Below are 27,560 nucleotides of genomic sequence, written 5' to 3'. Positions count from 1 at the left end.
TGTGTGCTTTTAAAAAAAAAAACCCATACTTCTAATAGTGTGTGTTTTCCCCTTTCAGTGACTATGTGGTGAATGTCTTTCAGGTTATTGAGGGCCTTCTACTTCATGGTTTTCAGTAGCTCCACAGCATTCTTTGTCTAACCCATTACTTGTATTGGACATCTAGATTGTCTCCCAGTTTTTCATTATGATAGCCAATGCTATAGTAAATATCTGTATACAAAAAAACCTTTTTTGAGACAGTCTCACTCTGTTGCTCAGGCTGGAGTGCAGTAGCACTGTCATAGCTCACGGCAGTCTGGACTCCTGGGCTCAAGCGATCCTCCTACCTCAGCCTCCCAAATAGCTGGGACTATAGGCACATGCCACTATGCCGGGCTAATTTTTTTTTTTTTTTTTAAAGTAGAGATGGGGGTCTCACTACGATGCTTATGCTGGTCTTGAATTGTTGATCTCAAGCAGTCCTCCTGCTTTGGCCCCGCAAAGTGCTGAGATTGCAGACACATGAGCCACCATACCCAGCCCAATAAAATCTTTTTAAGTATACGCTTTATTTTAGCCAGTTTGATGGAAAAAGTTTTTTGGTATTTTTTTTTTCTAGTGAGCATTTTCCTATGTTTGCTACCATAAAAATTTTAATTATACTTAATCTACGTAGCAATTAGTTCTTTCACTTTCCTCTTGAACTGGTTTTTGTTGTCCATTCTTTTTTTTTTTTTTTTTTTTTTTTGAGATGGAGTCTCGTTCTGTCACACACGCTGGAGTGCAGTGGCACAATCTCGGATCACTGCAACTTTCACCTCCCAGCTTCAAGTGATTCTCCTGGCTCAGCCCCTCGAGTAGCTGGGACTACAGGCGTGTACCACCATACCCGGCTAATTTTTTATATTTTTGGTAGAGACGGGGTTTCACCATGTTGGCCAGGCTGGTCTCGAACTCTTGACTTCAAGTGATCCGTCCGCCTCAGCCTCCCAAAGTGCTGGGATTACAGGCATGAGCCACCGCACGCGACTTCCTTCCTTCCTTCCTTCCTTCCTTCCTTCCTTCCTTCCTTCCTTCCTTCCTTCCTTCCTTCCTTCTTTCCTCCCTTCCTCCCTTCCACCCTCCCTCCCTCCCTCCCTCCCTCTCTCCCTCCCTCCCTCCCTCTCTCCCTCCCTCCCTCCCTTCCTCCTTCCCTCCCTCCCTCCCTTCCTTCTTTCCTTATTTTTTTTTTTTAGACAGAGTCTCCCTCTTGTTGCCTAGGTTGGAGTGCAGTGGCACGACCTCGGCTCACTGCAACCTCTGCCTCCTGAGTTCAAGCAATTCTCCTGCCTCAGCCTCCCGAGTAACTAGGACTACAGGCATGCACCACCACGCCTGGCTAATTTTGTATTTTTAATACAGACGGGGTTGGCCATGTTGGCCAGGCCGGTCTCGAACTCCTGACCTCAGATGATCTGCCCGCCTCAGCCCCCCAAAGTGCTGGGATTACAGGCGTGAGCCACCGCGCCCAGCTTCTTTTTCTTCTTCTTTTTTTTTTTTTTTTTTTTTTTTTTTTTTTTTTTTGAGACAGCGGAGTCTCACTCTGTCACCCAGGTAGGAGTGCAATAGTGTGATCTCGGCTCACTGCAACCTCTGCCTCCTGGGTCAAGTGATTCTACTTCCTCAGCTTCCTGAGTAGCTGGGATTATAGGCATCTGCCACCATGCCTGGCTAAATTTTTTTGTATTTTTAGTAGAGATGGGGTTTCACCATGTTGACCCAGCTGGTTTTGAACTCTTTACCTCAGGCGATCCACCCACCTTGGCCTCCCAAAGTGCTGGGATTACCGGTGTGAGCCACTGTACCTGGCCTCCACTCTTCTTTTTCTTTGTCATATATAGAATCATGAACTTTTACAGCAAGAAGGAACTTTAAAGATCAATCACTCCCCTTATTATACATTTAAGGCCTTGAAGGTTGAATGGTTTGACCAGGGTTACACAGAAAATTAAGTAGCAGAACAGAGACTTAAATCCAGCTTTATTCATTTTCCATTTTTCCTCCTATCATTCAGTCTCCATGCAAGAAGATTCTACAGTTTTTCATCTTGGAACAGTATTTGTTTTTTCTTTCGAGACAAGGTCTTGCACTGTTGCCCAAGCTGGAATGCAGTAGTGCAATTATAGCTCACTACAGTTGTGAAATCCTGGGCTCATGTGATCCTTTCACCTCAGCCTCCCAGGTAGCTAGGACTACAATGAGCGCATGCCACCACATCCGGCTATTTTTAAATTTTTTTTTTATAGAGATGACATCTCGCCATGTTGCCCAGGCTACTCTCAAACTCCTGGCCTCAAGTGATCTTCCCACCTCGGCCTCCCAAAATGCTGAGGTTACAGGCGTGCGTGAGCCACCATGCCTGGCCTTGAGCTGTATTTCATTTGTGCTTTTCTGGCAGAGAACTTGTTGCTTCCTTATTTGAAAGTAGCCTTCGCACCACTGCACTCCAGCCTGGGCGACAGAGCAAGACTCCATCTGAAAAAAAAGAAGAAAGTAGCCTCAGCTGAGTGTCTTCTCCAGTAGTGACCAGTGTAATGCTTGCTATTCTAGGAGCCATGTCTGACCAGGACGTTTGGAAGATCATATCCATGCCGGAGGCTCTTGTGAGGAGATGAGTTGGTAAAGAGAGAGGCCGGGATGAAGATGCTGCCAGGAGTGGGCGTGTTTGGGACTGGCAGCTCCGCCCGAGTTCTGGTCCCACTGCTGAGGGCAGAAGGGTTCACTGTTGAGGCCCTGTGGGGGAAGACTGAGGAGGAGGCAAAGCAGCTTGCTGAGGAGATGAACATCGCCTTCTATACCAGCCGGACTGATGACATCTTGCTGCATCAAGACGTGGATCTGGTGTGCATCAGCATCCCCCCTCCACTCACCCGGCAGATATCCGTGAAGGCTCTAGGTACGCCCGGCAGGCCACGGCAGGGGCAGATCGTGTCTCCCTCTGGGCAGTCCTCTGAGGGTCACTCCCCTCCTCTGAGCTCTCCGTCCTAGGCTCGCATCTGCAGGGAGGAGAACTCTGGGACATCACTTGTCCCTGAAGCAGTGCTTGGGGAGGGCATATTGGGAGTTCTTATAACTATAGGAGAAAAAAGACATAGCCTAACCTACCTCCCATCTATAAATCCCTGAACAGAAACTAAGGAAATACTCTAAGAGACAGCCATCAAGGGGCTGGAGATGGTTCATAAACTTTGAGGTTTATGTGAAGTTAGAGGTCCGAGCCCTGGGCGCCGGGGAATTGCTTGTGACTGGTGTGTTTGTTCTCCCATTTCTGGGGCATACAGCACCACAGGAAGGAGAGGCTGTGTAGCAAGGCTACCATTTCCCATGTTTTGTCAGCGTTTGACTATAGTGAGCACACACCCTTCCTGCCGAATTGCAGTCTTGTATTGCCAGAGGACAGGAAGGCTCTGACAGCATTGGCTTCCCTGACAAGATCCGTTGACAGCCTGCTCACATGACATCTCCACTCCCTTGGGAAATTTTGGCTTGGTAACCTCCTGCCCCTGGCTGGGCGTGGCCTGCTGAGCTGTTCTCCTGCAGTTCCCATTGGTCTCTTTCTAGTTAACTGGAGTCAACTTCTTCTCTTTATCTAATATAAATCAGAACCTAGTTTAGTAAGTAAACCAGTAAACATTCAGCCAGAAATTTTTATTTTATTTTAGTTTAGTTTAGTTTAGTTTTGTTTGAGACGGAGTTTCACCGTTGTTGCCCAGGCTGGAGTGCACTGGCGCAATCCCGGTTCACTGCAACCTTCGCCTCCTGGGTTCAAGTGATTCTCCTGCCTCAGCCTCCTGAGTAGCTGGGATTACAGGCACCCGCCACCATACTCAGCTAATTTTTGTATTTTTAGTAGAGACGGTTTCACTGTGTGAGCAGGGGTGGTCTCGAACTCCTGACCTCAGGTGATCCATCCGCCTCGGCCTCTCAAAGTGCTGGGATTACAGGTGTGAGCCACCGTGCCCAGCATTTTTGTTTTTTTCTTTTGAGACGGAGTCTCGATCTGTCACCCAGGCTGGAGTGCAGTGGCGCAATCTCCGCTCACTGCAAGCTCCGCCTCCCGGGTTCACACCATTCTCCTGCCTCAGCCTCCCAAGTAGCTGGGACTACAGGTGCCTGCCACCATGCCCGGCTAAATTTTCTGTATTTTTAGTAGAGACGGGGTTTCACTTTGTGAGCTGGAATGGTCTTGATCTCCTAACCTCATGATCCGTCCGCCTCAGCCTCCCAACGTGCTGGGATTACAGGCGTGAGCCACCACGCCCGGCCTACATTTTATTATTATTATTATTATTATTATTATTATTTTAATTTTTTTAGATGGAGTCTCACTCTGTTGCCCAGGCTGGAGTATGCATTGGCACAATCTCGGCTCACTGCAACCTCCACCTCCCAGTTCAAGCGATACTCCTGCCTCGGCCTCGCAAGTAGCTGGGACTACAAGCGTGTGCCACCATGCCTGGCTAATTTTTGTATTTTTAGTAGAGATGGGGTTTTGCCATGTTGGCCAGGCTGGTCTTGAACTCCTGACCTCAGGTGATCCACCCGCCTTGGCCTCCCAAGGTGCTGGGATTACAGGCATGAGCCACCACACCCAGCCTCAATTATTTTTTTTAGTGCCTCCTGTGTGCCAGTCACTGTCCTGATGTCATTTTGGACATTCAAAGCTGTGTTAGATTGGACCCCTCCCTGCCTTCAGATTTTATAGTCTAATTGAGGCAACTAGAAATAACACACATTACAAGGTAGATGACAGAAGACATAGTCACAATTCAAGTAGCATATACTTACTTGACTGAGTAACTGTTTTATGTGAGGTGATAGGAGCCAAGTGTCTCTTTGATGCAGCTGAAGATCTCTAGGTCCAGGAATTGGTGCCATGAGGCTGTCCTCCACTCTTCCTGACCACTGCCATGGTGGAAAACCTCGGGGTCTGCTACTTATCTCTCCCTCATTCTGAGGAATGTCATACGAAGGTGTCTGTCATCTCTGGTCCTGTGGGTGGGGAAGGATAAATGTTCATTGAAGTGAGAAAGAACTTTAGTCTGTCTGGTTGTCAATTTGGAGCAAGTAAGTTTTGGCCTTATTGTTTGTTTCTTCCAGAGAGCTCTCTCTGAGGATGTGTGACATTGGAGTTATTCATTCATTGGTCACCAAATACTTGGGAGGTCAGACAGTGGCTCCCAGATTGAATTCAGAAATAGACCTAAGTCAACACTTTAGCAGCAAGTTGGTTCAAGGGGAAGCAAGCCGCTATGGTCACTTGACTCCTTGCCATCCCTTGTGGCTTGAATGCAGGCTGGAAAGGTGAGGTGTGTCCAGAGCCAGAGCCCTGGAGGCTCTCTGTCTTCTCCCTGAATTTTAGGGTTCCCCACGTAGACCATTTCCAAGCTGTACAGGAGGAAGGAGAAAACCCCAGGGTTCTTTGGCAGCAAGCTTGCTTTTTTTCTGGTTCTTGGTATGCTCCACCAGCAGCATCATCACCTGGGGTTTGTTAGAAATCTGAATTCTCAGCCGGGTGCGGCGGCTCACACCTTTAATCCCAGCACTTTGGGAGGCCGAGGCGGGCGGATCGTGAGGTCAAGAGATCAAGACCATCATGGCCAACATGGTGAAACCCCATCTCTATTAAAAATATAAGAATTAGCTGGGCATGGTGGAGGGTGCCTGTAGTCCCAGCTACTCAGGAGGCTGGGGCAGGAGAATCGCTTGAACCCAGGAGGCGGAGGTTGCAGTGAGCCGAGATCATGCCATTGCACTCCAGGCTGGGCGACAGAGCGAGATGCCATCTCAAAAAAAAAAAAAAGAAATCTGAATTCTCAGCTAGGCAACATAGTGGGATCCCATCTCCACAAAAAAAGTTTAAAAGTTAGCCAGGCATGGTGGCAGATGACTGGTGCCAGCTACTCGGAAGGCTGAGGCAGAAGGATCGCTTGAGCCCAGGAGATAGAGGCTGCAGTCAGCAGTGATCATGCACTCCAGCTTGAGTGACAGAGTAAGACTGTCTCAAAGGCAAACAAACAAAAAGAAATCTAAGGCCAGGCGCGGTGGCTCAAGCCTGTAATCCCAGCACTTTGGGAGGCCGAGACAGGCGGATCACGAGGTCAGGAGATCGAGACCATCCTGGCTGACACAGTGAAACCCCGTCTCTACTAAAAAATACAAAAAACTAGCCGGGCGAGGTGGCGGGCGCCTGTAGTCCCAGCTACTCGGGAGGCTGAGGCAGGAGAATGGTGTAAACCCAGGAGGCGGGGCTTGCAGTGAGCTGAGATCCAGCCACTGCACTCCAGCCTGGGCGACAGAGCAAGACTCCGTCTCAAAAAAAAAAAAAATCTAAATTCTTAGGCCTCAGTCCAAACCTACTGAATGTCTGGGATCCAGCTATCTGTGTCTGAACAAGCCTTGCAGGTGACTCTGGTGGACATTAAGGATTGAGAGCCACTGATCCAATCATTTTGAATTAAACTGAGGCCCAGGAACATTAAGGAATGACACCTTGGTTACATTTCACCAAGTCTTCGTGCTGTGATTTTTCTCTCCTTGCTAGAGCTTTGTATTTTTACCTTACTTCTAAGGCCATGAGATCATTTCTTGCCCTTGTTGTTACTAGTTTTTCCTAAAATTAATGATTGAACTTACCTTCCAGAGATAGACTTTTCATATGATAGCTCTTTTTATGGCATCTTGTTTTCTGCTTTGGTCTTCATCTTCTACCTCCGATTTTATCCTTAAAGCTTTCCAGTCAATTTCTTAAAGGGGAGAGGGGAAGAGCCCTAATATATTTCATTCTTCAGTTCAGAAGTGGTTCAGGAAATTGTATTTTAAGTGCAAGGTGCCCCGGCATTTTTGCCACAGTTGAATGTTTTCTTAAGTCTGTCACCTTTAAAAGGTGGGCTTCTGTGCCCAATTCTTGGCACTTCTGTGGTTCATTAGAAAAACACTTTGGGCCGGGCGTGGTGGCTCACGCCTGTAATCCCAGCACTTTGGGAGGCCGAGGTGGGCGGATCACGAGGTCAGGAGATCGAGACCATGGTGAAACCCCGTCTCTACTAAAAATACAAAAAATTAGCCGGGCGCAGGGGCGGGCGCCTGTAGTCCCAGCTACTCGGGAGGCTGAGGCAGGAGAATGGCGTGAACCCGGGAGGCGGAGCTTGCAGTGAGCCGAGATTGCGCCACTGCACTCCAGCCTGGGCAACAGAGCGAGACTCCGTCTCAAAAAAAAAAAAAAAAAAGAAAAGAAAAACACTTTGCAGGCCAGGCGCAGTGGCTTATACCTGTAATCCCAGCACTTTGGGAGGCCGAGGCGGGCAGATCACGAGGTCAGGAGTTCGAGACCAGCCTGACCGACGTAGTGAAACCTCGTCTATACTAAAAATACAAAAATTAGCTGGGTGTGTTGGCGCGCGCCTGTAATCCCAGCTACTCAGGAGGCTGAGGCAGGAGAATCGCTTGAACCCAGGAGGCGGAGGTTGCAGTGAGCCGAGATCGCACCACCGCACTCCAGTCTGGGCGACAGAGCGAGACTCTGTCTCAAAAAAAAAAAAGAAGAAAGCATTTTTGTAGAGACAGGATCTCCCTATGTTGTTCAAACTGGCCTCAAACTCCCAACCTCAGGCAATCATCCTACTTTGGCCCCTGCAAAGTGCTGGAATTATAGGTAGGAGCCACTGTGCCCAGCAGATTTCAGCTTCTCTAATCTCTCCCTTGACTTCCTGGCAGGAAAGCTAGATAAACTCAGGTAGACATGTCTTTCATGGCTACCCAAAGACCCTGTACAACTAGCCCGCAGGAGCCTGTTTAACTCAAGATGTCCTTTCAGTCCCACACTGATACTATTGGGTCCTAAGTTTAAGCATGCTGTTGGCCGGGCGCGGTGGCTCAAGCCTGTAATCCCAGCACTTTGGGAGGCCGAGGCGGGCGGATCACAAGGTCAGGAGATCGAGACCACAGTGAAACCCCGTCTCTACTAAAAATACAAAAAAAAAATTAGCCGGGCGCGGTGGCGGGCGCCTGTAGTCCCAGCTACTCAGGAGGCTGAGGCAGGAGAATGGCGGGAACCCGGGAGGCGGAGCTTGCAGTGAGCCGAGATCGCGCCACTGCACTCCAGCCTGGGCAACAGCGTGAGACTCCGTCTCAAAAAAAAAAAAAAAAAAAAAGCATGCTGTTGTTCAGGGTTGGGCACGGTGCCTCACACCTCTAATCCAACACTTTGGGAGGCCAAGGCGGGCAGATTGCTTGAACTCGGGAATTAAAGACCAGCCTGGGCAACATGATAAAACCCCGTCTTTACCAGAAATACAAAAAATTAGCTGGGCACAGTGGTGTGCACCTGTGGTCCCAGCTACTTGGGAGGCTGAGGTGGGAGGTTAGCTTGAGCCCAGGAGGCAGAGGTTGCAGTGAGCCAAGATTATACCACTGCAGTCCAGCCTGGGTAACAAAACAGGACCCCATCTAAAAAAACAAAAGCATACTGTTTTTCAGGTTCAAGAAGAGAGGCCTTTCTCCCTTTCCTCACCTCTTGAGGCATGAAACAGGGATTCCTTATCCTAGTTTTATTACCACCAAACTCCTAGCAGTCATAAAAGTCCTTTTTCCTCTCAACCCACCTCCTCGCTGCCTCACACTGCAATATCCACTCTGTCGCCAGCAGTGAGGCATTATAGCAGGAGGCTTCTGAGGTGGTCAGAGTGGCAGCTCTCAAATGGGGTGTCTGAGAACCTCATTTCCTCGTTACATCCCTCCCTGGTCAGCCATATGTGTTCAGCAGCCAAATGGCAGAATTCACCCCCGGAACTGTGATTGTCTTATCCCTAATCTGGAAGGCCCACAAGTGTGGAGAAGCACTGGAGACCCTCCAGAAGCAGTAGTGCTAGCAGTCAGGGGCTACTTTCCCTGCTGGGCCCCATGCAAAGCCTGGCCACCCTACCCCAGGTATGTGACACTTGGCTGGCCGTTCTTTATTGTCCTGCTAGTACCTGTTGAAAAGCTTCTTTTATTAAAGAAGAGTAGGAGATTGAAGTGTCATAAATTGAAGAGATTGAATGATGTCATAGACTACCGACCCATATGCCTTGTTCCTTGCTACAGAACTGAGGTTTGTAATCCTGGGAGTTCAAGCCTAAGATGCCCATAAGTACGAATAACAGATGCTCTGTGGGGTTCTTCAGGGTCAAGGCGGCAGAGGTGGGGGTAGGAAGTAAGAAGAGCTGGAAGGGTTGACCAGAGGCACCAATTTGTCTCCTGTGGGCTTGGTCTGGATGTGAGCTACCAGGGGGCCAGGCTGGGCCTGACTCTCAGAGAGGCCTGATAAACAGTACATATGATAAAACAACTCCTGTATGTTCATTTTGATTTTATTTGTTTTTTGAGACAGAGTCTTGCTCTGTCATCCAGGCTGGAGTACAGTGGCTCAATCATAACTCACCACAGCCTCTAACTCCTGGACTCAAGTGATTCTTCCACCCTAGCCTCCTGTGTATCTGGGACTACAGCTGTGTACTGCCACACCTGTGAGCCATCTCACCCAGCCTGAAAATTAGATTTTCTGAAAAGACATTATAAAATCAACATGGGTTGGGCATGGTGGCTCATGACTGTAATCCTGGCACTTTGGGAGGCCAAGGCAGGAGGATCACCTGAGGCCAGGAGTTTGAGACCAGCCTTGGCAACATAGCAAGACCCTGTATTTACAAAAAATTTAAAAATCAGCTTGGCCGGGCGTGGTGGCTCAAGCCTGTAACCCCAGCACTTTGGGAGGCCGAGGCAGGCAGATCACGAGATCAGGAGCTCAAGACCATCCTGGCTAATATGGTGAAACCCCGTCTCTACTAAAAAAAATACAAAAAAATTAGCCGGCCATGGTGGTGCATGCCTGTAGTCCCAGCTACTCGGGAGGCTGAGGCAAGAGAATGGCGGCAGCCTGGGAGGCGGAGCTTGCAGTGAGCCAAGATTGCGGATTGCGTCATTGCACTCCAGCCTGGGTGACAGAGCGAGACTCCGTCTCAAAATAAAAGAAAAAAAAAATCAGCTGGGTGTGCTGGCCACGTACCTGTGGTCCTTGCTACTTGGAAAGCTGAGAGGAAGGCTCTGCTTGAGGCCAGACCAAGACTGTAGTGAACCAGAATCATGCTACTGCACTCCAGCCTAAGTGACAAAGCAAGACCCTGTCTCCTAAAAAGAGGAAGAAGAAACTAAATCAGATTTTCAAAATACAGAACATAGAAATTATTTACCTGGGGCTGACGCGATGGTTCACGCCTGTAATCCCAGCACTTTGGGAGGCCAAGGTGAGTGAATCACCTGAGGTCAGGAGTTCAAGACTAGCCTGGCCAACATGGTGAAACCCCGTCTCTACTAAAAATACAAAAAAATTATCTGGGCATGGCGGCAGGCGCCTGTAATCCCAGCTGAGGCAGGAAAATGGCTTGAACCCGGGAGGCAGAGGTTGCAGTGAGCTGAGATCACGCCATTGCACTCCAGCCTGGGCAACAAGAGCAAAACTCTGTCTCAAAAAAAAAAAAAAAAAAAAAAAAGGAAAAGAAAAGAAATTATTTACCTGGAAAATGTAGTTTCTATGTGAGTCTTATTTATTTATTTATTTATTTATTTATTTATTTATTTGGGACAAAGTCTCATTCTGTCGCCCACGCTGGAGCGCAGTGGCTTGATCATAGCTAACTGCAGCCCCAGTCTCCTGGGCTCAAGGGATCCTCCTACCTCAGCCTCCCAAGTAGCTGGGACTACAGGTACATGCCACCATGCCTGGCTTATTTTTTATTTTGTTTAAATAGATACTAGGTCTTGCTATGTTGCCCAGGCTGATTTTGAACTCCTGAACTCAAGTGATCCTCCCACCTTGGCCTCCCAAAGTGCTGGGATTATAAGCGTGAACCACCATGCCCAGCCAAGTCTTAATATCCAAGTCGCAATGGGCTTTTTTCCTCTGAATTTGTGACATTGGCTGAATCCCTCCCTTGGTGATGGTAATAAAATGTACTGTTGACAGAGCTGTACTGAGCCAGGTACTTTACATATACTGCTTTGGTTGACTTAGTCCTCTTTTCTTCCCTGTAACTGTAAAATCCTGCTTTACGTTAACAGTAGTAAACAAAAACCCAGAGAAGTTTAGAAATTTCCCAGGTCATCTAGCAATGAAGTGAGAGAGCCAAGATTTGAGCATAGGAATTTCTGGCTCCAAAGCTTGAGTCTTGCACCAATAATTGACTCTTCCTGGGCAGTCAGTTGTCTTGGGGCCCATCCATCACGTGGGACATCGGCCACTTCTTTTTTTTTTTTGAGACAGAGTTTCGCTCTTGTTGCCCAGGCTGGCGTGCAATGGCGCAATCTCAACTCATTGCAACCTTCACCTTCCGGGTTCAAGTGATTTTCCTGCCTCAGCCTCCCGAGTAGCTGGGATTACAGGCATGTGCCACCACACTCGGCTAATTTTGTATTTTTAGTAGAGACAGGGTTTCTTCCTGTTGGTTAGGCTAGTCTCAAACTCCTGACCTCAGTTTGTCTGCCCACCTCAGCCTCCCAAAGTGCTGGGATTATAGGCGTGAGCCACCATGCCCAGCCGAGACATCGGCCATTTCTATAAAGTTTTCTTAGTTTTTTGTTGCAAGATTTATTGTGTGTAGTTACTATTGTTTCTGCTGCAAGCTGGCCCCACCTGAACCTGTGTGGAAAGAATCCATCTTGGTCCATCAGGGTAAGCTGCACCCTGCAGTGAGCCATCAGAAATAATCTGTGTCTTTACCATTGCCCCATCTGAAAACACTCAGAAAATGTTCAGGGGCCTGAGGGAAGATGAACACCATGGTTATTGAAGATGCACATACCTGGAGAAGGCACACTCTTGACTCGGTTACCCCAGGTCACAGGCATCCAGGCCTAAGGCTGCCCCTCCAACCAGGAAGTACCTGTGGAGTGCCAGAGTGGAGCCTGGATGGCCATGGAGGAGAAGCCCAGGTGCACACATTGCCCAAATGGGCTTCAACTAGAAGGGTAAGCACACGAATTAATCCAGACCAAGACTTGGTATTCCGTTTTCCACATTGCATATAGGCTCTGTGTAATGCTTTCAGTCTCGTTTCCTAACCCAGCCCTGCCTTCTCAGTCCTTCAGCATTTTGTGATCATTGCCTCTCCCCAGTCACCAAGTCCTTCTGCATAGCAGCTCCCATCTCTCATTCAGTGGCTAGAGCAGGATGAGCAGCTGAAAGACCACAGGAGGCAAAGAGATCAAAAAGAAAATTTTGGAGTGGCTAGGCATGGCAGCTCATGCCTTAATCCCAGCACTTTGGGAAGCCAAGGCAGGTGGATCACCTGAGGTCAGGAGTTGGAGACCAGCCTGGCCAACGTGGTGAAACCCTTTCTCCACTAAAAATACAAAAATTAGCCGGGCATGGTGGTGGGTGCCTGTAATCCCAGCTACTCAGGAGGCTGAAGCAGGAGAACTGCTTGAAGCCGGGAGGTGGAAGTTGTAGTGATCTGAGATCAAGCCACTGCACTCCAGCTTGGGCAACAGAGTGAGACTCTATCTCAATTAAAAAAAAAAAAGGAAAAGAAAATTTTGGAGGAGTGCACAGATCACGTATCAAGACCTTATGGGTGGGGCCTTTGTAAGGACTTCGGCTTTTATTCCAAGAAGCAATTGGTCATTGGAGAGCTTTTTCGTGAGTATTTACCCTTCCTGGCTTACTATGACTTGTAAACTTCTGTATGTGTCTAGTCCATACTGCTTTTTGGGCTTTTTAAGTTTTCTATTTAAGGTATTAGCACAGGATTTCCTTTGACTTGAACCACATGAAGCTTGCAGGAACACTGCAGGTGTTAGTGTCTCATCGCTGCTCATATCCTCACGAGCTTTCATCTTGAAACATGGAGCAGCATTCATCCCTTCAGTTTCCAGCTGCTCATCCTCTAGCACTCTCTTCAGGGCTTTGTCCAGCTTTGTTTAGCTCTGGGTGCGTGTTGACTGCAGCGTACCCAGAATGGGTGTGAGGGCAAAAAGGGTATTCTCACTTCCTTCCCGTCCTACGAGAGCCGAGCATTTTCTAGCCTTGGGCCACTCTAACTTGTTGGACCAGTGTTTTCAGAAAACAATCTGCAGGGACTCTTAGGGCCCTCTCTGGAGTTATGACTAAGAGTGGGAGTTATGACTAGCCCATCCCCTAGAAAATAGGTTAGATTCCCTTGCCCCAAGCTGATGACCTAATAAATGCATGACAGCATAGAGACACATCCATGAAGTGTGCCAACCTCTCTAGCCCACCTGTATTATTCAGGGTTCTCCAGAGAAACAGAACCAATAGGGTGTTTAAGAGAGAGATTTATTTGAAGAAATGTGGGGCCAGGCATGGCAGCTAACACCTGTAATCTCAGCACTTTGGGAGGCCAAGGCAGGAGGATCACTTGGGCCCAGGAGTTCTAGACCAGCCTATGCAACAGAGGGAGACCCCATCCCTACAAAAAAAATTTAAAATTAGCCAGATGTGGTGGTACACACCTGTGGTCCCAGTTACTCAGGAGGCCAAGGTGGAGGATCGCTTGAGGCCAGGAGTTTGAGACTATCCTGGGCAACATAGCAAGACCCCACCTCTACAAAAAAGAAAACAAAAAAATTAGTTCATGCAGTTGTGAGGCAGACAAGTCCAGAATCCTCAGGGCAGGTGGACATGCTGGAGATTCCTCCTTGGAACTTTGAGATTTCCTGTTGTGTCCTATTGTTAGGTATTGGGAAGAATGTCGTTTGCGAGAAGGCAGCAACATCGGTGGATGCCTTCCGGATGGTGACAGCCTCGCGCTACTACCCACAGCTCATGAGCCTGGTAGGGAACGTGCTGCGCTTCCTGCCTGCCTTCGTGCGCATGAAGCAGCTGATCTCAGAGCACTACGTGGGAGCAGTGATGATCTGCGATGCCCGCATCTACTCAGGCAGCCTGCTGAGCCCCAGCTATGGCTGGATCTGTGATGAGCTCATGGGTGGCGGGGGCCTGCACACCATGGGGACCTACATTGTGGACCTGCTGACCCACCTGACCGGCCGGAGAGCTGAGAAGGTGCACGGGCTGCTCAAGACATTTGTGAGGCAGAACGCTGCCATCCGTGGCATCCGGCACGTCACCAGCGATGACTTCTGTTTCTTCCAAATGCTCATGGGTGGGGGTGTGTGTAGCACAGTGACACTCAACTTCAACATGCCAGGCGCCTTTGTGCATGAAGTCATGGTGGTAGGCTCTGCAGGACGCCTCGTCGCCCGGGGAGCTGACCTCTATGGGCAGAAGAACTCTGCCACGCAAGAGGAGCTGCTGTTGAGGGACTCGCTGGCCGTGGGTGCGGGGCTGCCAGAACAGGGGCCCCAGGACGTCCCGCTGCTGTACCTGAAGGGCATGGTCTACATGGTGCAGGCCTTGCGCCAGTCCTTCCAGGGGCAGGGCGACCGCCGAACCTGGGACCGCACCCCTGTCTCCATGGCCGCCTCCTTCGAAGATGGGCTGTACATGCAGAGTGTGGTAGACGCCATCAAGAGGTCGAGCCGATCCGGGGAGTGGGAGGCTGTGGAGGTGCTGACGGAGGAGCCCGACACCAACCAGAACTTGTGTGAGGCACTTCAGCGGAACAACCTATGAACCTGCACCTGGGCTCCTTGCCACAGGGCAGAGGGACCAGGGAGGGGAACAGGAGCCAGATGTGACAGGGGCTTGGCCCTAGCAGAGATGGTATCTTTCACCCTTAATGAGTCTGGGTGAAGCCAGAGGTGGCCCTGGGACTTCGCCCCTTCCAGCGACTCACCTGCTCCTCAGACTTGCAGGGTGGCAAATGTTCTTGTTGGCCAGGTTACCACAGCGTGCAGAGGGCAGAGCTGCCGCCGGGCCTCCTCATGGCAATGCCAGTGAGTGGGACTTGGAAAGGCTCACCCTGGTGAGCCCCTCAGCCTGATCCGCAGTCCTAATGGTGAGAAAGCACAATAGGGCCAGCTCGGCTGAGGCCCGAGGAGAAATGATGAGAAGTTTCGTTTCCTTCTTGGGCTGGGACATCTCAGGAACAGTGAGGGCAACAAGCTGTCCCTCAGGGACCCTCACCTGCCCTCCCATGTGACCAGGCCCTTCCCAGGTGGGGACTGGGGCTTGCTTTATTAAGTGAGCTCTCAGGCTTTTGAAGTAGGACAGAGGGCCCTGATTTGGCAGAGAGGAGGCAAGGGAGGGCTTTAGAACATCTGAGAAATGTTAATAAATAATTGAGAAAATAGGACATGGCATGTGGTGTTTGTTTGGTAGGTTGGGTTTCTTTAATACTGAAAGGCTTGTTTCTTGCTGTAGGGGGTTTTTCTCTTCACTCATTGCTCCACAGCAGCTTGAAGCCAGCCGTGGGTCATCACCGTCAACTGTGCCACACGGGCTGCTGCCCCTCCAGCCCTCGTCTCCTACCTGTTCCCTCATAGCCAAATCCCAGGAGCCGCCGAAGAAAAGATTTCCTCAGAGAACAGGAGTCAGGACTTCCTGATGGGCTGCTGCTGCGCCTGCCGTCTCAGCAGATATCGGGAGAGTTTGGGGCCTCACTGGGCTGGAGGTCAGGAGGGGTTCTGTTCTTAATGTCATGGTGCTGGCTGCCAGAGTGCCCTTGAGGTGGCGGGGAGGAGTGGTTTCAGGGAGGTGGCACAGGGTGAGAAGTAGGAGGAAGAGCTCCAGGCATGCCCCGTGGAGCAGCTGTGACTGGACCTGAGGGCCAATCACCCACTGTGCTCTTGACTGTGCTCTGCACAGGGCCAGCCTTCTACCCACCTCCAGAAGCTGGGGTGGGGAGTGGTGTTGAGAAAGGACACGCCCTCCCCATTGCGTCTTTGACCAGCCTGCCAGGCTCATTCAGCCTGGACCGAGTTCTGTTCCCTTCTCTAACCTTCCGCCCACTTCCCTGCCCTGGGCTCCTTGCCAGAAAAGCCCAGGGAGGGCTTCCTTTTCCTCTTGGCACCTCTTCTAGAAGTCACCAGGCTTGTTTTCCTGTCATGTACTGGATTCAGATATCCTTGTGAGAGGGAATAACAAGGGATGGGGTTGGAGTGTGCCTACTGCATGCTGACCCTCAGGGCAAACATGTATGTTATTATTTCACTTAATCTCCAAACCACTCTCTGACGGTAAATATTCCCATCATTCAGATCATAAAATGGAGGCACAGAGGGCAAAGCTACTTGTCTCCTGTAGGTTGTCCATGATGGAGCTGGGAGCCTGGTCAGGACCATCTAACCGCAGAGCCTGACCTTGAACCACACTTCCTCCCAGCACTTGGGAGTCTTCACACCCGAGGGCCCGGCATTGCCTCTGCCTGCTGCAGAAGCCTCGGCCTGGCCTGAACTAGGAAGTGAAGTGCAGACAGCACCCACCACCAGGCAGGACACTGAAGGTTAAAGGGGAGGCTGCCCCCTTGTCCCTGGGACAGTTAGCTCAGCTCAGTCCTCCCATGTTGTTGCTAGGATGTTGAGGTTGCTCTGAAATGTGGGAATTGACCAGGAAAGCACAAGCCCGACTTACATGCTCCCACATAAGAAAGGGCCATGTGGCCATCCAGAATGGCACTTGGGTTCCCAGAATGTGCTGGGGCTTAGTGCAGAGCTACTTCAATGAGGATCCCGTTTCCTCTAAGGGAATCCCCAGAGCCTAGATTCATGGCCAGAGGGGTACATGGCCTCTTCCCTCAGATGTCTTTACCATCGAGTATCTCCTGGGTATCAGAGCTGGTCAGTCCCACATGGGATGGGGAAGACAGATGTGCTCAGATACCTGTGGCCAAGGGAGCCCACAGGGTTCTGGTCTCCATGCGGGACTGAACCCACACTGGTTCCAGACTTGTCCAGCAGTGCCCCCTCCTGGAAGAAGACAGCATCTCCCAGGACCTGTTTCCAAATCTCAGGATGTTACTAGCTAGCTCTTTCTCAGGTCAAAATAAAGTATTTCCAGGACAGTAAAAATGCAGTTAGCTTTGCTCATCAGATACAGCAACCAGAAGAGAACTTCCAGAATACCTGTTGCTTATTCTTCAACCTCCAGCCAAATCCAGGACTGTTTTCACCAAATCCAGAACTGTTTTCACCCAGACAGTGGCAGCCGCTTCCTTTCCTGTTCTGCCCGTCACCCTGCCGGCCAAGCAGCCTCTCCTGAACGCCTCGCCAAGATCCCTCCCTGTCCACACCCCTCTTCCTCACCCCCGGACTTGCCCAACCTGGTTTCCATATGGCCGTGCCCTCCACTCCAGCCACACTAAGCAGCCCTCCTGCAGAGGTGGCAGCTTCCATACTAGCAGGGCTTTGTCCCTGGCACGTCCTCTGCCTGGAAGGCACCACCTCTCTCAGGAGTCAGCTGGAGGACTGCCTGGTCACCACTTCTGCCCTCGGCAAAGTAGCCACTCCCCAACCTGTGGTCCCACAGCCTTGGTCCTCAGTTGCACTGAGGTTGCATCTCCCTCCCTCCCTCCCTCTCTCTTTCTTTTTTCTTTCTTTCTCTCTCTCTTTCTTTCTTTTTCTTTTCTTTCTTTCTCTCTTTCTTTTTCTTTTCTTTCTCTCTCTCTCTCCCCCTTCCTTCCTTCCTTTATTCCTTCCCTCCCTCCCTCCCTTCCTTCCTCCCTTCCTTCCTTTATTCCCTCCCTCCCTCCATTCCTCTTTCCCTCTCTCCCTCCCCTCCCCTCCCCTTCCCTTCCCTATCCTCCCCTTCCCTTCCCTTCCCTCCTTTCTTTTCTTGACAGAGTCTCACTCTGTCACCCAGGCCAAAGTGCAGTGGCATCACCTTGGCTCACAGCCACCTCCACCTCCCGGGTTCAAGTGATTCTCCTGCCTCAGCCTCCCAAGTTGCTGGGACTGCAGGTGCCCGCCACCACACCTGGCTAATTTTGGGGGGGTTTTTTGTTTGCTTTTGAGACGGAGTTTCGCTCTTGTTGCCTAGGCTGGAGTGGAGTGGCGTGATCTCGGCTCACTGCAACCTCCACCCCCCTGGTTCAAGCAATTCTCCTGCCTCAGCCTCCCGAGTAGGTAGCTGGAATTACAGGCGCACACCACCACGTCCGACTAATTTTTTTGTATTTTTAGTAGAGACGGGGTTTCACCATGTTGGCCGGCTGGCTGGTTTCGAACTCCTGACCTCGTGATCCACCCATCTTGGCCTCCCAAAGTACTGGGATTACAGGCGTGAGCCACCGCCCCCAGCCTAATTTTTGTATTTTTAGTAGAGACGGGGTTTCACCACGTTGTCCAGGCTGGTCTTGAACTTCTGGCCTAAGTGATCTGCCCCCCTCAGCCTCCCAAGGTGCTAGGATTACAGGCATGAACCACTGCACCTGGCCACTTGTTTTGAATATATAATTTCAACTTTTATTTTACATTCAGGGGGTACATGTGTAAGTTTGTTACATGTGTATACTGTGTGATGCTGAGGTTTGGGGACGATTGGTCTCATCACCCAGGTAGTGAACACAGTACTCAATAGGTTTTTTCAACACTCACCCCACCCCCTCTCTGCCCCCTCTCGTAGTCTTGTGTTTGTGTTTCCCATCTTTGTGTCCATGTGTACCCAATGTGTAGCTCCCACTTGTGAGAACATGTTCTATTTGGTTTCCTGTTCCTGTGTTAATTTGCTTAGGATAGTGGTCTCAGCCGTTTCCATGTTGCTGCAACGGACACGATTTCATTCTTTTTTATGGCTGCATCATTTTTACTTCTTGAGACAGGGAAAAATGTTGCCCAGGCTGGTCTTGAACTCCCGGGCTCAAACGATCCTCCTGCCTCAGCCTCCCAAATATCTGGGACTACAGACACAGACCACCACACCCAGCTACACATGTCTCCCTAAATCATGTAGCATTGCCCCTTTACAGCGAGCTTCTAGGAGTAGTAGGGACTTGATCCTTTCTGCAGTTCCTGCCACCCACCCTGCTTAGACAAGTCCATTGGGTAATAGGCCTCAGGAATTGCAGACTAGTTCTCCCACGATTTCTAATTCCTGCCTCGCCTGTGAGCAGACAGGACCAGCTCTTCCTTATCAGTGCTGGCCTTGCTCACACTTCCAGCCCTGGAGGCTGCACAAAGAGGGGGGCCTTCGGGGGTTAGGCCTTAGCCAGAGAGTCCCCAGGTCGGCAGATCCTGCACAACTGAGGACAGGGATTCCTAGATCCCAGGGTGTAGTCTCCTGCAAGGCCACTTCTCTCCAGACCTCTGCCTTCCCAACCATAAAGCGAGGAGGTTAAGCTCCATTATCTTGGCTGGGTGTGTTGGCTCATGCCTGTAATCCCAGCACTTTGGGAGGCCAAGGAGGGAGGATTGCTTGGGGTCCAGAGTTTGAGACCAACCTGAGGAACACAGACCCTATCTCCACAAAAACATTTTTTGGCCAGGCACGGTGGCTCACATTTGTAATCCTTGAGTCCGGGAGGTGGAGGTTGCAGTGAGCCAAGATTGTGCCACTGCACTCCAGCCTGGGTGACAGAAGGAGACCCTGTCTCAAAGAAGAAAAAAACATCCTGAGCCCATGGCTTGCCATGGGGCCAGTGAGCCCCCAAGTGACCCTGTCAAAGGAGGGAGCAGCCTGGGATGATGCCAGAAAGGGGACCCTGCTTTTCCCACCCGAACCTGCCCATCCCACTTCCTCCAGTGACCTTCCCAGGCCATATTCCGGGGAACCTACACATGACTGTGTCCTCGGGATGACCTCAGCCTTTCAGATTCCGGCATGTCCCTCTCTGCAACTTCCTCCACCCTCACTTCGGTCTCATCACCTTGGTGCCTTTTAGGGGGCCCTCTGGCTTGGTGGATGTGATGCAATGAGATGTGCCCTTAGGGAGCTCACAATCTAGCCCTGAAGACAGTTAAAACCCACATGATAGTAGTATGTAGGTGTTACAATGCAGGGCAACATGGCATGCTGTCTGCCTCCCCAGGAAGCAGGGTTTTCAAAGGTGTATGTGCACTAGCCAGGGGGAGAGGTGGGAATAAAGGCATTTTAGGCAGAGGAAACCCCACATGTACAGAGTAAAGGGAGGAAAAGGTGTAACTGCTCAGGGAATTACAGGAAGCCACTGAGTTCTAAGGTAGCTGGGGCAAGAGAAGGGGAATCCCAAGGGGGAGTGACACCATCAGGGGCTCAGGTGTGTGTGTCGCAGGGCCACTGGATGGATCTGTGGGCCAAGGGACGACAGGCAGGGAGACCAGTGAGGCTGTCACCTGGAGATGACAGTGGTCCAGGCAACGGTGCTGACTGTGGGGTCCGAGAGGTTCTCAGCCTGAAAGGGTATGTTCACTGGCCTCAATGTCTGCTTAGCTTGTAGGAATCAGGGGGCAAAGAACAGGATGGAGTCTGGGGTGACATCCAAGATTCTAGCTTAAACAATTGCGCAGATGAGATACAGGAGGAAAAGCCAGTTGGAGGGAGGGGAAATTATCCATGAACTTGAAATTCCCTGTGTCTGTCTGCGGTGTCCAAGGAACACACAGGAGGCCCAGGATGTGCAGTTTCCAAAATGGCCAACACTGGCTGGCTCTGGCAGCAGAGATCCCTGCCGGTTGGACACAGTTGTCATCCAGTGGCTTGGCCTCAGGGCCCCAGATGCACTTACTGCCCCTGCCCACCCCTGCCTGTCAGGAAAACATCACTGATGCCCTGTCACCTGTGACCAGGGGCTACTCCATGGACAAGGTCCGGTCCAGCTATGGTCTGGCAATGAGTGGAAAACATCCCAAAGCTGTCACTCCGGCGACAGGCAAAAGAACTCTGAGCTACCTCCTAGGAGGATCCCAAGTTTTGATTCCCTCAAGGTGAAACCAAATGCAGGCCCTTCCCCAGGAGACAAAGAGTAGGGCCAAACACCTGCTTCCCATGACCCTACAGACCCTTTCTTTCCTCTGCTCCAAGTTCCTCCTTCTCACTTCCCTCTTCATCACCCAGTTAGCCGCCTGACCCTCAGATTCACCTAAACACACAGTACCAGGTCCACCCCAATTCAGTGAGGCATGGGGTGGCACAAAGGCATCTGTCATTGTCAAAGTCTCAGGAGATGCAGATGACCATTCAGGCCTCAAACCCTGCACTGTTGAGTCCTCCATCCTCTTTCCCAGTTCAGGAAACCTATCCGGGGAATCACAAAGTCTTTGAAAAAGAAAAATATTTATTTTCAGCAAGCCCAAAGTCCCAAGTGGGGGCAGGTGCCAAATTTGCCCCCTCCACCAGAGGGCCTAGGCCCACAGGAAGCCTGAAGCCAAATTCAGGCATGGAAGGAGGGGAGCCACCAGCGGGGCGGGACAGTCACTTGTACTGAGGAGAGAGCGGGGGGACAAGCGGAGCAGTGCAGACACTCAGCATCTTGTCGATGTCCACCTGGGTTGACTTATCCACCTCAGCCTTGTGGTGGTCACTCACCCCCAAGCTGGGCAAGCCCCCAGCCTCCTCTCCAGCCTCCTCTCCGAGGGGAGCCAGAGCATGGATGGGGGTCACTAATGGACTGGGACAGGGCAAAGCGAGGCCTGGGCCCAGCTCACCTGCCAAGGGCAGCAAGGCCTGCAGTTGCTCCACACCTGCCTCCTCGGGAACCAGGGCCAGCTCTGCCTCTGCCTCCACCTCGGCCTCCCCGTCCCCCTCCCCTGCCTGGTTCAGCTCGGGGTTGCAATAGTTGATGTACTGGTACAGGGGCCGCAGGCGCTGGGCCTTTCCTGCAAAAACCCAGGGCAGGGCAGAGGCTAGAGCGCCAGGTTGTGCCATGTCAGGCCCCACAGGGAGAAGGAACAGCCCAGGGACTGCCACTCACGCTCCAGCCCCAATGTCTCTAAGGGTGCAGACACCGTGCTGGCCACAGCGTGGAGCACGGGAGCCCCCAGGCTCTTGCGCTTCTTGGCTTTTTTGTGCTGTTTGGCAGATGGTGAGGGCTCACTCTGGCTGCCCTCTGGCTCCTCCTCCTGCAGCGGCAGCCTGGGTGGCAGCTCAGCTTCAGCCTTGGGATGGGCACGAAGGCCCGGGAGGCTGAGGGACCTGAGCCAGGGACAAGAGACCTGACCCAGGGAATACCCCAGCCTGCCCACCGCCCCAGGACTCGACGCCTGCCCCTTTCCTGGTCGATGAGGCCCCAGGCCCAAAAGGCTTAGAGGCCAGTGAGCCCAGTGCCCTACAAACCCTGAAGCTCCCACTCTCCTGCTGCTCCCTACATGGGGGCTCTGGAAGAACGGGAGAGGAGAGTGATGGTAGTGACAGGGGACAAGAATCCTTCCTGCAGGAGTGCAGGAATCAGGAATGCTACTGGGGTGTGTGCCCCAACCCCGGGCCTGCAGCTCCTTCCCCTCCTCCTCCCCCAGAGCCCCCTCACTTGACAGGCTTTCTCTTTGGACCATGACGGGGCCTCACAATGGAGACCACGGGCCTGGGGCCTCTCTCCTCTAGCGCCCCGGCTTCCGGCTTGGGCCTCTCCTGCCCCAGCTTGGGTCCTTCCTCCTGGAGCTCCAGCTCCGAAGCTGCGCCTGCAGGGCGCTGGTCTTCACCCTGGGTTCCGCGGGCCTCATGGGCTGGCACCAGGAAATGTTCTTCCGCCACTGGACACTAGAGGTGACACACAGGCCATCGGTCACCATGGTCGGGCAAAGGACCTAGGGATCCGTCACTGAACACCTAACATTAGACACCGAAACGGGAATAAGGACACCAGCCTGTGCCCCTCCCCGCCTGGAGGGCCCAGCCTGGCAGTTAGCGGGTCGGGGCGCTCAGAGTTCCGCCTCTCAGAGTGCTGCGGCCCCCTGTTTGAAGGTTAAACAGCCTGACGGTCACCTCGGAGGTCTGAGCGCTGCCGGGGTCCTCCGCGAGCTGTCCCTGCCCCACGACCGTAACCTCCTGGACCCCCGGCCGCCTCTCCGCCCCTGCCGAGGCCATGGCTGCGCAGGCTCAGTGCATCCTCCACAGCTGCTTGGGGAGGGCCCCGAGCGGCTGGATGGTGGCCCCGCGCTGACCCTGGAGACGGGCCAGCAAGCGAGGGCAGAGCTGGGAAGCGAAACCCGCGACCGCGGAGCCCACACTCAGCGGAAACTACAAGCCCCAGGACGCTTTGCGCCAGGGTCAGTGGGCCCTGACCCCGGGAACGGAAGCCACGGTTGCCCGGCAACAACAACTCCCGTCGGGTGGCAGCGGCTGGCGGCAAAACCTCTCGAGTGAGCCCCTGCCCAAGTGCCGCGGGGGAGAGGCCGCGAGCGGGACCGAGAAGTGGGCTGGGGGGAGAGGTCGCGGAGGCGGCGAGCGAGGCCGGGGCCCAGGCAGGGACCGGCAGGGGCCCGGGAGTGACGGGCACGCCAGGGTCAGGGTCCCCGGCGAGGGAGGAGGCCCGGGGTTGGGGAAGGGGGCCCGGGGAGGGAGGTGCACAGCCCTGCAGGCCTCGGGGCACCGTTGCTGGGCGGTGCCGGCGGCATGTGCGAGGGCCCGTCCCGCATCTCGGGGCCCATCCCCCCAGACCCGACGCTCTGCCCTGACTACTACCGGCGGCCGGCCTCGGGTGAGTCCGGGGGCTTGGCGGTGGTGCTAGGCTCAGGGGTCGGCCCCGGCTCCACCTGAGTCCTGGACTCCGCCCGGCTCCGCCCCACAGCTCAAGGGCGCCTCGAGGGAAACGCGCTGAAGCTGGACTTGCTGACCTCGGACCGGGCCCTGGACGCCACCGCTCCCTGTGGCCCCCGCATCGGTCCCGGTGCCCGAGAGATCCTGGAGCGCGGCCGGCGCGGCGTCGGGGACGTGCTGTTGCAACTCGAGGGGATCTCCCTAGGTCCTGGGGCCTCTTTTAAGAGTAAGTCCCAGGAATGGAAGAAGGGGCAGAGAGGCAATGCGGGGTGGAAAGAGATCAAAAGCAGCTGCTCTTTCCGCCCTGACCTGGGCCCAGGCTTTGCATCTCTTGAGTCTCAGTTTCCCCAACTATAAAAGGGGGAGAAATGTGCTACCTTCTCGAAGGAAGTGAACTGAATAAGGTAGTTTGCACGAAGCCCTAGCTCTGCTTCGTGCATTTATTTGTTTATTTATTTATTTATTTATTTATTTATTTTTATTTTTTGAGACGGAGTCTCGCTCTGTCGCCCAGGCTGGAGTGCAGTGGCCGGATCTCAGCTCACTGCAAGCTCCGCCTCCCGGGTTCACGCCATTCTCCTGCCTCAGCCTCCCGAGTAGCTGGGACTACAGGCGCCCGCCACCATGCCCAGCTAAGTTTTTGTATTTTTAGTAGAGACGGGGTTTCACCGTGTTAGCTAGGATGGTCTCGATCTCCTGACCTCGTGATCCGCCCGTTTCGGCCTCCCAAAGTGCTGGGATTAGAGGCTTGAACCACCGCGCCCGGCCTGCTCGTGCATTTATTACCCGTCAAATTTGTTTGTTGAGTGCCCACTGTGTGCCAGGCCATATAGGTGCTAGAACACAGGGTTGAAGATAAGCATGAGCCATCATTGAGTCAAGGTGGGAGACAAAGAACAAGAGATGAATGTCATATATGAGATGATCTATGGTATACTTCACTATAATAATGGAGAAAATCACCCGGACGCAGTGGCTCACTCCTGGAATCCCAGCACTTTGGGAGGCTCAGGCAGGCGGATCACTTGAGCCCAGGAGATGGAAACCAGCCTGGCCAACATGGTGAAACCCCATCTCTACAAAAAATACAAAAATTAGCCTGGCGTGGTGGCGTGTGTCTGTAATCCCAGCTACTCAGCAGGCTGAAGTGGGAGGATCCCTTGAGCTGGGGAGGTCAAGGCTGCAGTGAGCTGTGATCGTGCCGCTGTACTCCAGCCTGGGTGACAGAGCGAGACACTGTCTCAAATAATAATAATAATAATGGAGACAGTCATCCTGAAATACTACATGAGGAAGGGAACTCTTTCTGTAGGAGGCAGGGGGCAGGCCTGTGTGTGAACTAGTGGAAGTTGGATTGTGTGGGCCCTATGTAGGGCAGAGACTGGTGGCATCTTTTCTCCAGGGAAGGACCCTAAAGACCATGAGAAGGAGAACCTGAGGCGGATCAGGGAGATTCAGAAGCGCTTCAGAGAACAGGAGCGCAGCCGAGAGCATGGACAGCCCAGGCCCCTGAAAGCTCTGTGGCGCTCACCCAAGTACGATAAGGTGGAGTCCCAGGTCAAGGCCCAGCTCCAGGTACCTGCTCCAGGGAGCCAGAAGTATTATCCTTTTTGTTGGCCAACAGGCAGCTATACCCTGATCCGAGTTCTGGGGAGGGAGGGAACTAAGAGACCCTGGCTCTGCTGCAGGGCGAGGCTGGGGGGCTTCTCAGAAGTGGTGATGGCGGGGCTGATCCTCAGGGGCAAGCAGCAGTTAGTCAAGGGGACAGCAGAGGAGAACATTCCCAAAAGATGGAACCTCACAGACCACAGGGCACGCAGCAGTGGAGATGCCAGGTGTACAGTTCACTGTGAGGAAAGAAAGGCGTGAAGTTAGGCCAAGAAGTCAGCTGGGCCCACATCAGGGGCCACAAAAGCCACTTTTCAGTCCTTATTTCTGAGGACAGTGGGAAGGGCAGGGGTATGGTGGGGGGCTCTGTCTCGGGTAGAGAGTAGCACCATCTTTCCATCCAGGGACTCAGCAGGAGGAGCAGGAGTGAGAGGAAAGGCAAGGTCACACAAATGTGTCTGGGCTGAAGCATCTGTGGGGCTCCCAGGGGGTGGGAGTGTGTCCAGGAAGCAGATGGAAATTCAGGCCTGGATCTCAGGAGTGAGACCCAGGAGTTATTGACGATCAGGTTGAGGACAACGAGACCAAGGAAGTGACCGCCTGGATTTGAGGACTTGGAGGCCAGCCGTCAGGAACCTTGCGGGGCTAGAGCCAGGAAGCTTGGCTAGGAAGGATGAAAGAGAGTGGTAGGTGGGCCAGTACTGAGGTGGAAGGAGAGATGGTTTGTTGTTTTCTTAAAAATGTGACGTACTCACACGTTTGTGTGCTGATGAGGACAACTGTCTCTTGAAGAGGGAAGAGGGCCCGAGGGACACGGATGCAAAGGTCAGAAGGGCCAAGAGGGCCAGGGTTTTGCAGCTTGAGCCCCAGACCTCAGCCTGCCTGGTCTCTCTGCTGTGCCCTGCCCTCCAGGAGCCTGGCCCTGCCTTTGGGACAGAGTCTGCACACTTCCTGCGGGCGCATTCCCGCTGCGGCCCTGGCCTCCCACCACCCCGTGTACCTAGTCCCCAGCCAACACCACCAGGTCCCAAAGCTAAGGTGAGAGGATGTGTGGGGGCTGGATGGTGGTTGGGCAGGGTTCCTGGTGTGTGGTGGGGGTTCAGGGACACAACATAATGCTGTCTGCCCCCACCCATGCTTGCTGTGTCCTGCAGGAGCCAGGCCTGGGGGTGGACTTCATTCGTCACAATGCACGAGCTGCGAAGAGGGCCCCCCGGAGGCATTCCTGCTCGCTGCAGGTCCTGGCACAAGTGCTAGAGCAGCAGCGGCAGGCCCAGGAGCACTACAATGCCACACAGAAGGGCCGTGTGCCGCATTAGTAGGTCTCACTGCCTGACACTCAGGGTGAGGGAGACACCTGTGGAGGGCGGGAACCAACCTCTGCCCTGGGGTCATCAACCCTGAACCTGTGTACCCACAGCTTGTTGGAGCGCAGGGACCTGTGGCAGCGGGAGGCTGAGGCTCGCAAGCAGAGCCAGCCAGACCCTGCCATGCCCCCAGGCCACACGCGCATGCCTGAAAACCAGCGGCTGGAAACACTGACCAAGCTGCTCCAGAGTGAGTACCTGGGCAGGGAGGCTGGAGGGGGACCCCACTGGGGACCAGGCACCCCTGCCCAACACTCACTGTTCTCACTGTTCCCGGGCCCCCTGTAGGCCAGAGCCAGCTGCTGCGTGAGCTGGTACTGCTGCCTGCCGGGGCAGACTCACTCAGGGCCCAGAGCCACCGTGCTGAGCTGGATCGGAAACTGGTGCAGGTAGAGGAGGCCATCAAGATCTTTTCTCGGCCCAAAGTCTTCGTGAAGATGGATACCTGGCCGGGCGCGGTGGCTCACGCCTGTAATCCCAGCACTTTGGGAGGCCGAGACGGGCGGATCACGAGGTCAGGAGATCGAGACCATCCTGGCTAACACGGTGAAACCCCGTCTCTACTAAAAATGCAAAAAATTAGCCGGGCGAGGCGGCGGGCGCCTGTAGTCCCAGCTACTCGGGAGGCTGAGGCAGGAGAATGGCGTGAACCCGGGAGGCGGAGCTTGCAGTGAGCCGAGATCGCGCCATTGCACTCCAGCCTGGGCGACTAAGCGAGACTCTGTCTCAAAAAAAAAAAAAAAAAAAAAAAAAAAAAAAAGATGGATACCTGAGCCCCTCTGAGGGACAGTGGCAGGGAGCTCCATGCTGAGGATCGCCACATGGCTGCAAAGGACAGAGTCGGACCCAATCCCAGAGCAGAGGTCTGAAGACAGGAGCAGGGGGGTGGCCAGTGTCCCTAGAGCACTCCTCCCAGCCACCAGTGGCTGCAGAAGGGCCACCCCAGCCTTTTAACCGCTTTGCCAAAATTAAACCTTTTGTACACAGGATTTGTTTCCATAAGA

At 52.9% G+C, this 27,560-nt stretch overlaps 3 protein-coding genes and 1 long non-coding RNA gene across 8 annotated transcripts in view; 2 read left to right on the top strand and 2 right to left on the bottom strand.

Moving 5' to 3' along the window:
- LOC105491411 (Gfo/Idh/MocA-like oxidoreductase domain containing 2) overlaps window positions 1–15,272 on the top strand; it is a 55,502-nt gene extending 40,230 nt beyond the window's left edge. Inside the window, exons 2-3 of the mRNA XM_011757795.3 lie at window positions 2,572–2,917; window positions 13,752–15,272. Of these exons, the coding sequence (XP_011756097.1) occupies window positions 2,659–2,917; window positions 13,752–14,650 (1,158 nt within the window). The 5' untranslated portion in view covers window positions 2,572–2,658 and the 3' untranslated portion in view covers window positions 14,651–15,272. The remainder of the gene's footprint in view (window positions 1–2,571; window positions 2,918–13,751) is intronic.
- Window positions 2,903–6,878, bottom strand: LOC139359897 (uncharacterized). Its single transcript, XR_011616537.1, has 3 exons — window positions 6,658–6,878; window positions 4,810–5,013; window positions 2,903–3,610 (listed from the first exon to the last, which is right to left on the bottom strand). It is a non-coding gene; the product is annotated as an uncharacterized lncRNA (long non-coding RNA).
- Window positions 15,273–21,130: 5,858 nt separating the features above from the next.
- C18H16orf86 (chromosome 18 C16orf86 homolog) lies at window positions 21,131–23,091 on the bottom strand. 2 transcript variants are annotated; one of them, XM_071084773.1, is made up of 4 exons: window positions 22,808–23,091; window positions 22,353–22,582; window positions 21,801–21,961; window positions 21,131–21,705 (listed from the first exon to the last, which is right to left on the bottom strand). In XM_071084773.1, the coding sequence occupies exons 1-4, from the start codon at window positions 22,907–22,909 to the stop codon at window positions 21,302–21,304; spliced, it is 897 nt and encodes a 298-aa protein (XP_070940874.1). In that variant the 5' UTR covers window positions 22,910–23,091; the 3' UTR covers window positions 21,131–21,301. The 2 variants fall into 2 exon arrangements, with proteins under 2 accessions (XP_070940874.1, XP_011756103.1); XM_011757801.3 differs by having other exon boundaries at window positions 21,132–21,705; window positions 21,801–22,021.
- Window positions 23,092–23,143: 52 nt separating this feature from the next.
- LOC105491412 (enkurin domain containing 1) lies at window positions 23,144–27,543 on the top strand. Of its 4 annotated transcripts, none has more exons than XM_071084771.1 (8): window positions 23,144–23,522; window positions 23,613–23,807; window positions 24,984–25,156; window positions 26,102–26,227; window positions 26,344–26,507; window positions 26,610–26,746; window positions 26,845–27,001; window positions 27,326–27,543. In XM_071084771.1, the coding sequence occupies exons 1-8, from the start codon at window positions 23,438–23,440 to the stop codon at window positions 27,327–27,329; spliced, it is 1,041 nt and encodes a 346-aa protein (XP_070940872.1). In that variant the 5' UTR covers window positions 23,144–23,437; the 3' UTR covers window positions 27,330–27,543. The 4 variants fall into 4 exon arrangements, with proteins under 4 accessions (XP_070940872.1, XP_070940871.1, XP_070940873.1 ...); XM_071084770.1 differs by having other exon boundaries at window positions 25,982–26,227; XM_071084772.1 differs by lacking the exons at window positions 26,845–27,001; window positions 27,326–27,543 and having other exon boundaries at window positions 25,982–26,227; window positions 26,344–26,511; window positions 26,610–26,747.
- Window positions 27,544–27,560: the final 17 nt, after the last annotated feature.

This window comes from Macaca nemestrina, chromosome 18 (genome assembly GCF_043159975.1).
Source record: "Macaca nemestrina isolate mMacNem1 chromosome 18, mMacNem.hap1, whole genome shotgun sequence".
Lineage (NCBI taxonomy): Eukaryota > Metazoa > Chordata > Mammalia > Primates > Cercopithecidae > Macaca > Macaca nemestrina.
This window is presented reverse-complemented; position numbering and strand designations above follow the sequence as displayed.

Excerpts from the sequence above, each read along its gene's own strand:
- C18H16orf86 (XM_011757801.3), bottom strand. The coding sequence starts at position 22,909 with ATGGCCTCGGCAGGGGCGGAGAGGCGGCCGGGGGTCCAGGAGGTTACG. Across the intron at positions 22,022-22,352 it reads CCAAAGAGAAAGCCTGTCAA|GTCCCTCAGCCTCCCGGGCC; the intron begins GTGAGGGGGCTC and ends TCCCTGGCTCAG. Across the intron at positions 21,706-21,800 it reads AGAGACATTGGGGCTGGAGC|GAAAGGCCCAGCGCCTGCGG; the intron begins GTGAGTGGCAGT and ends GGGTTTTTGCAG.
- LOC105491412 (XM_071084770.1), top strand. The coding sequence starts at position 23,438 with ATGTGCGAGGGCCCGTCCCGCATCTCGGGGCCCATCCCCCCAGACCCG. Across the intron at positions 25,157-25,981 it reads AGGTCAAGGCCCAGCTCCAG|AGGGAAGAGGGCCCGAGGGA; the intron begins GTACCTGCTCCA and ends TGTCTCTTGAAG. Across the intron at positions 26,228-26,343 it reads CACCAGGTCCCAAAGCTAAG|GAGCCAGGCCTGGGGGTGGA; the intron begins GTGAGAGGATGT and ends TGTGTCCTGCAG.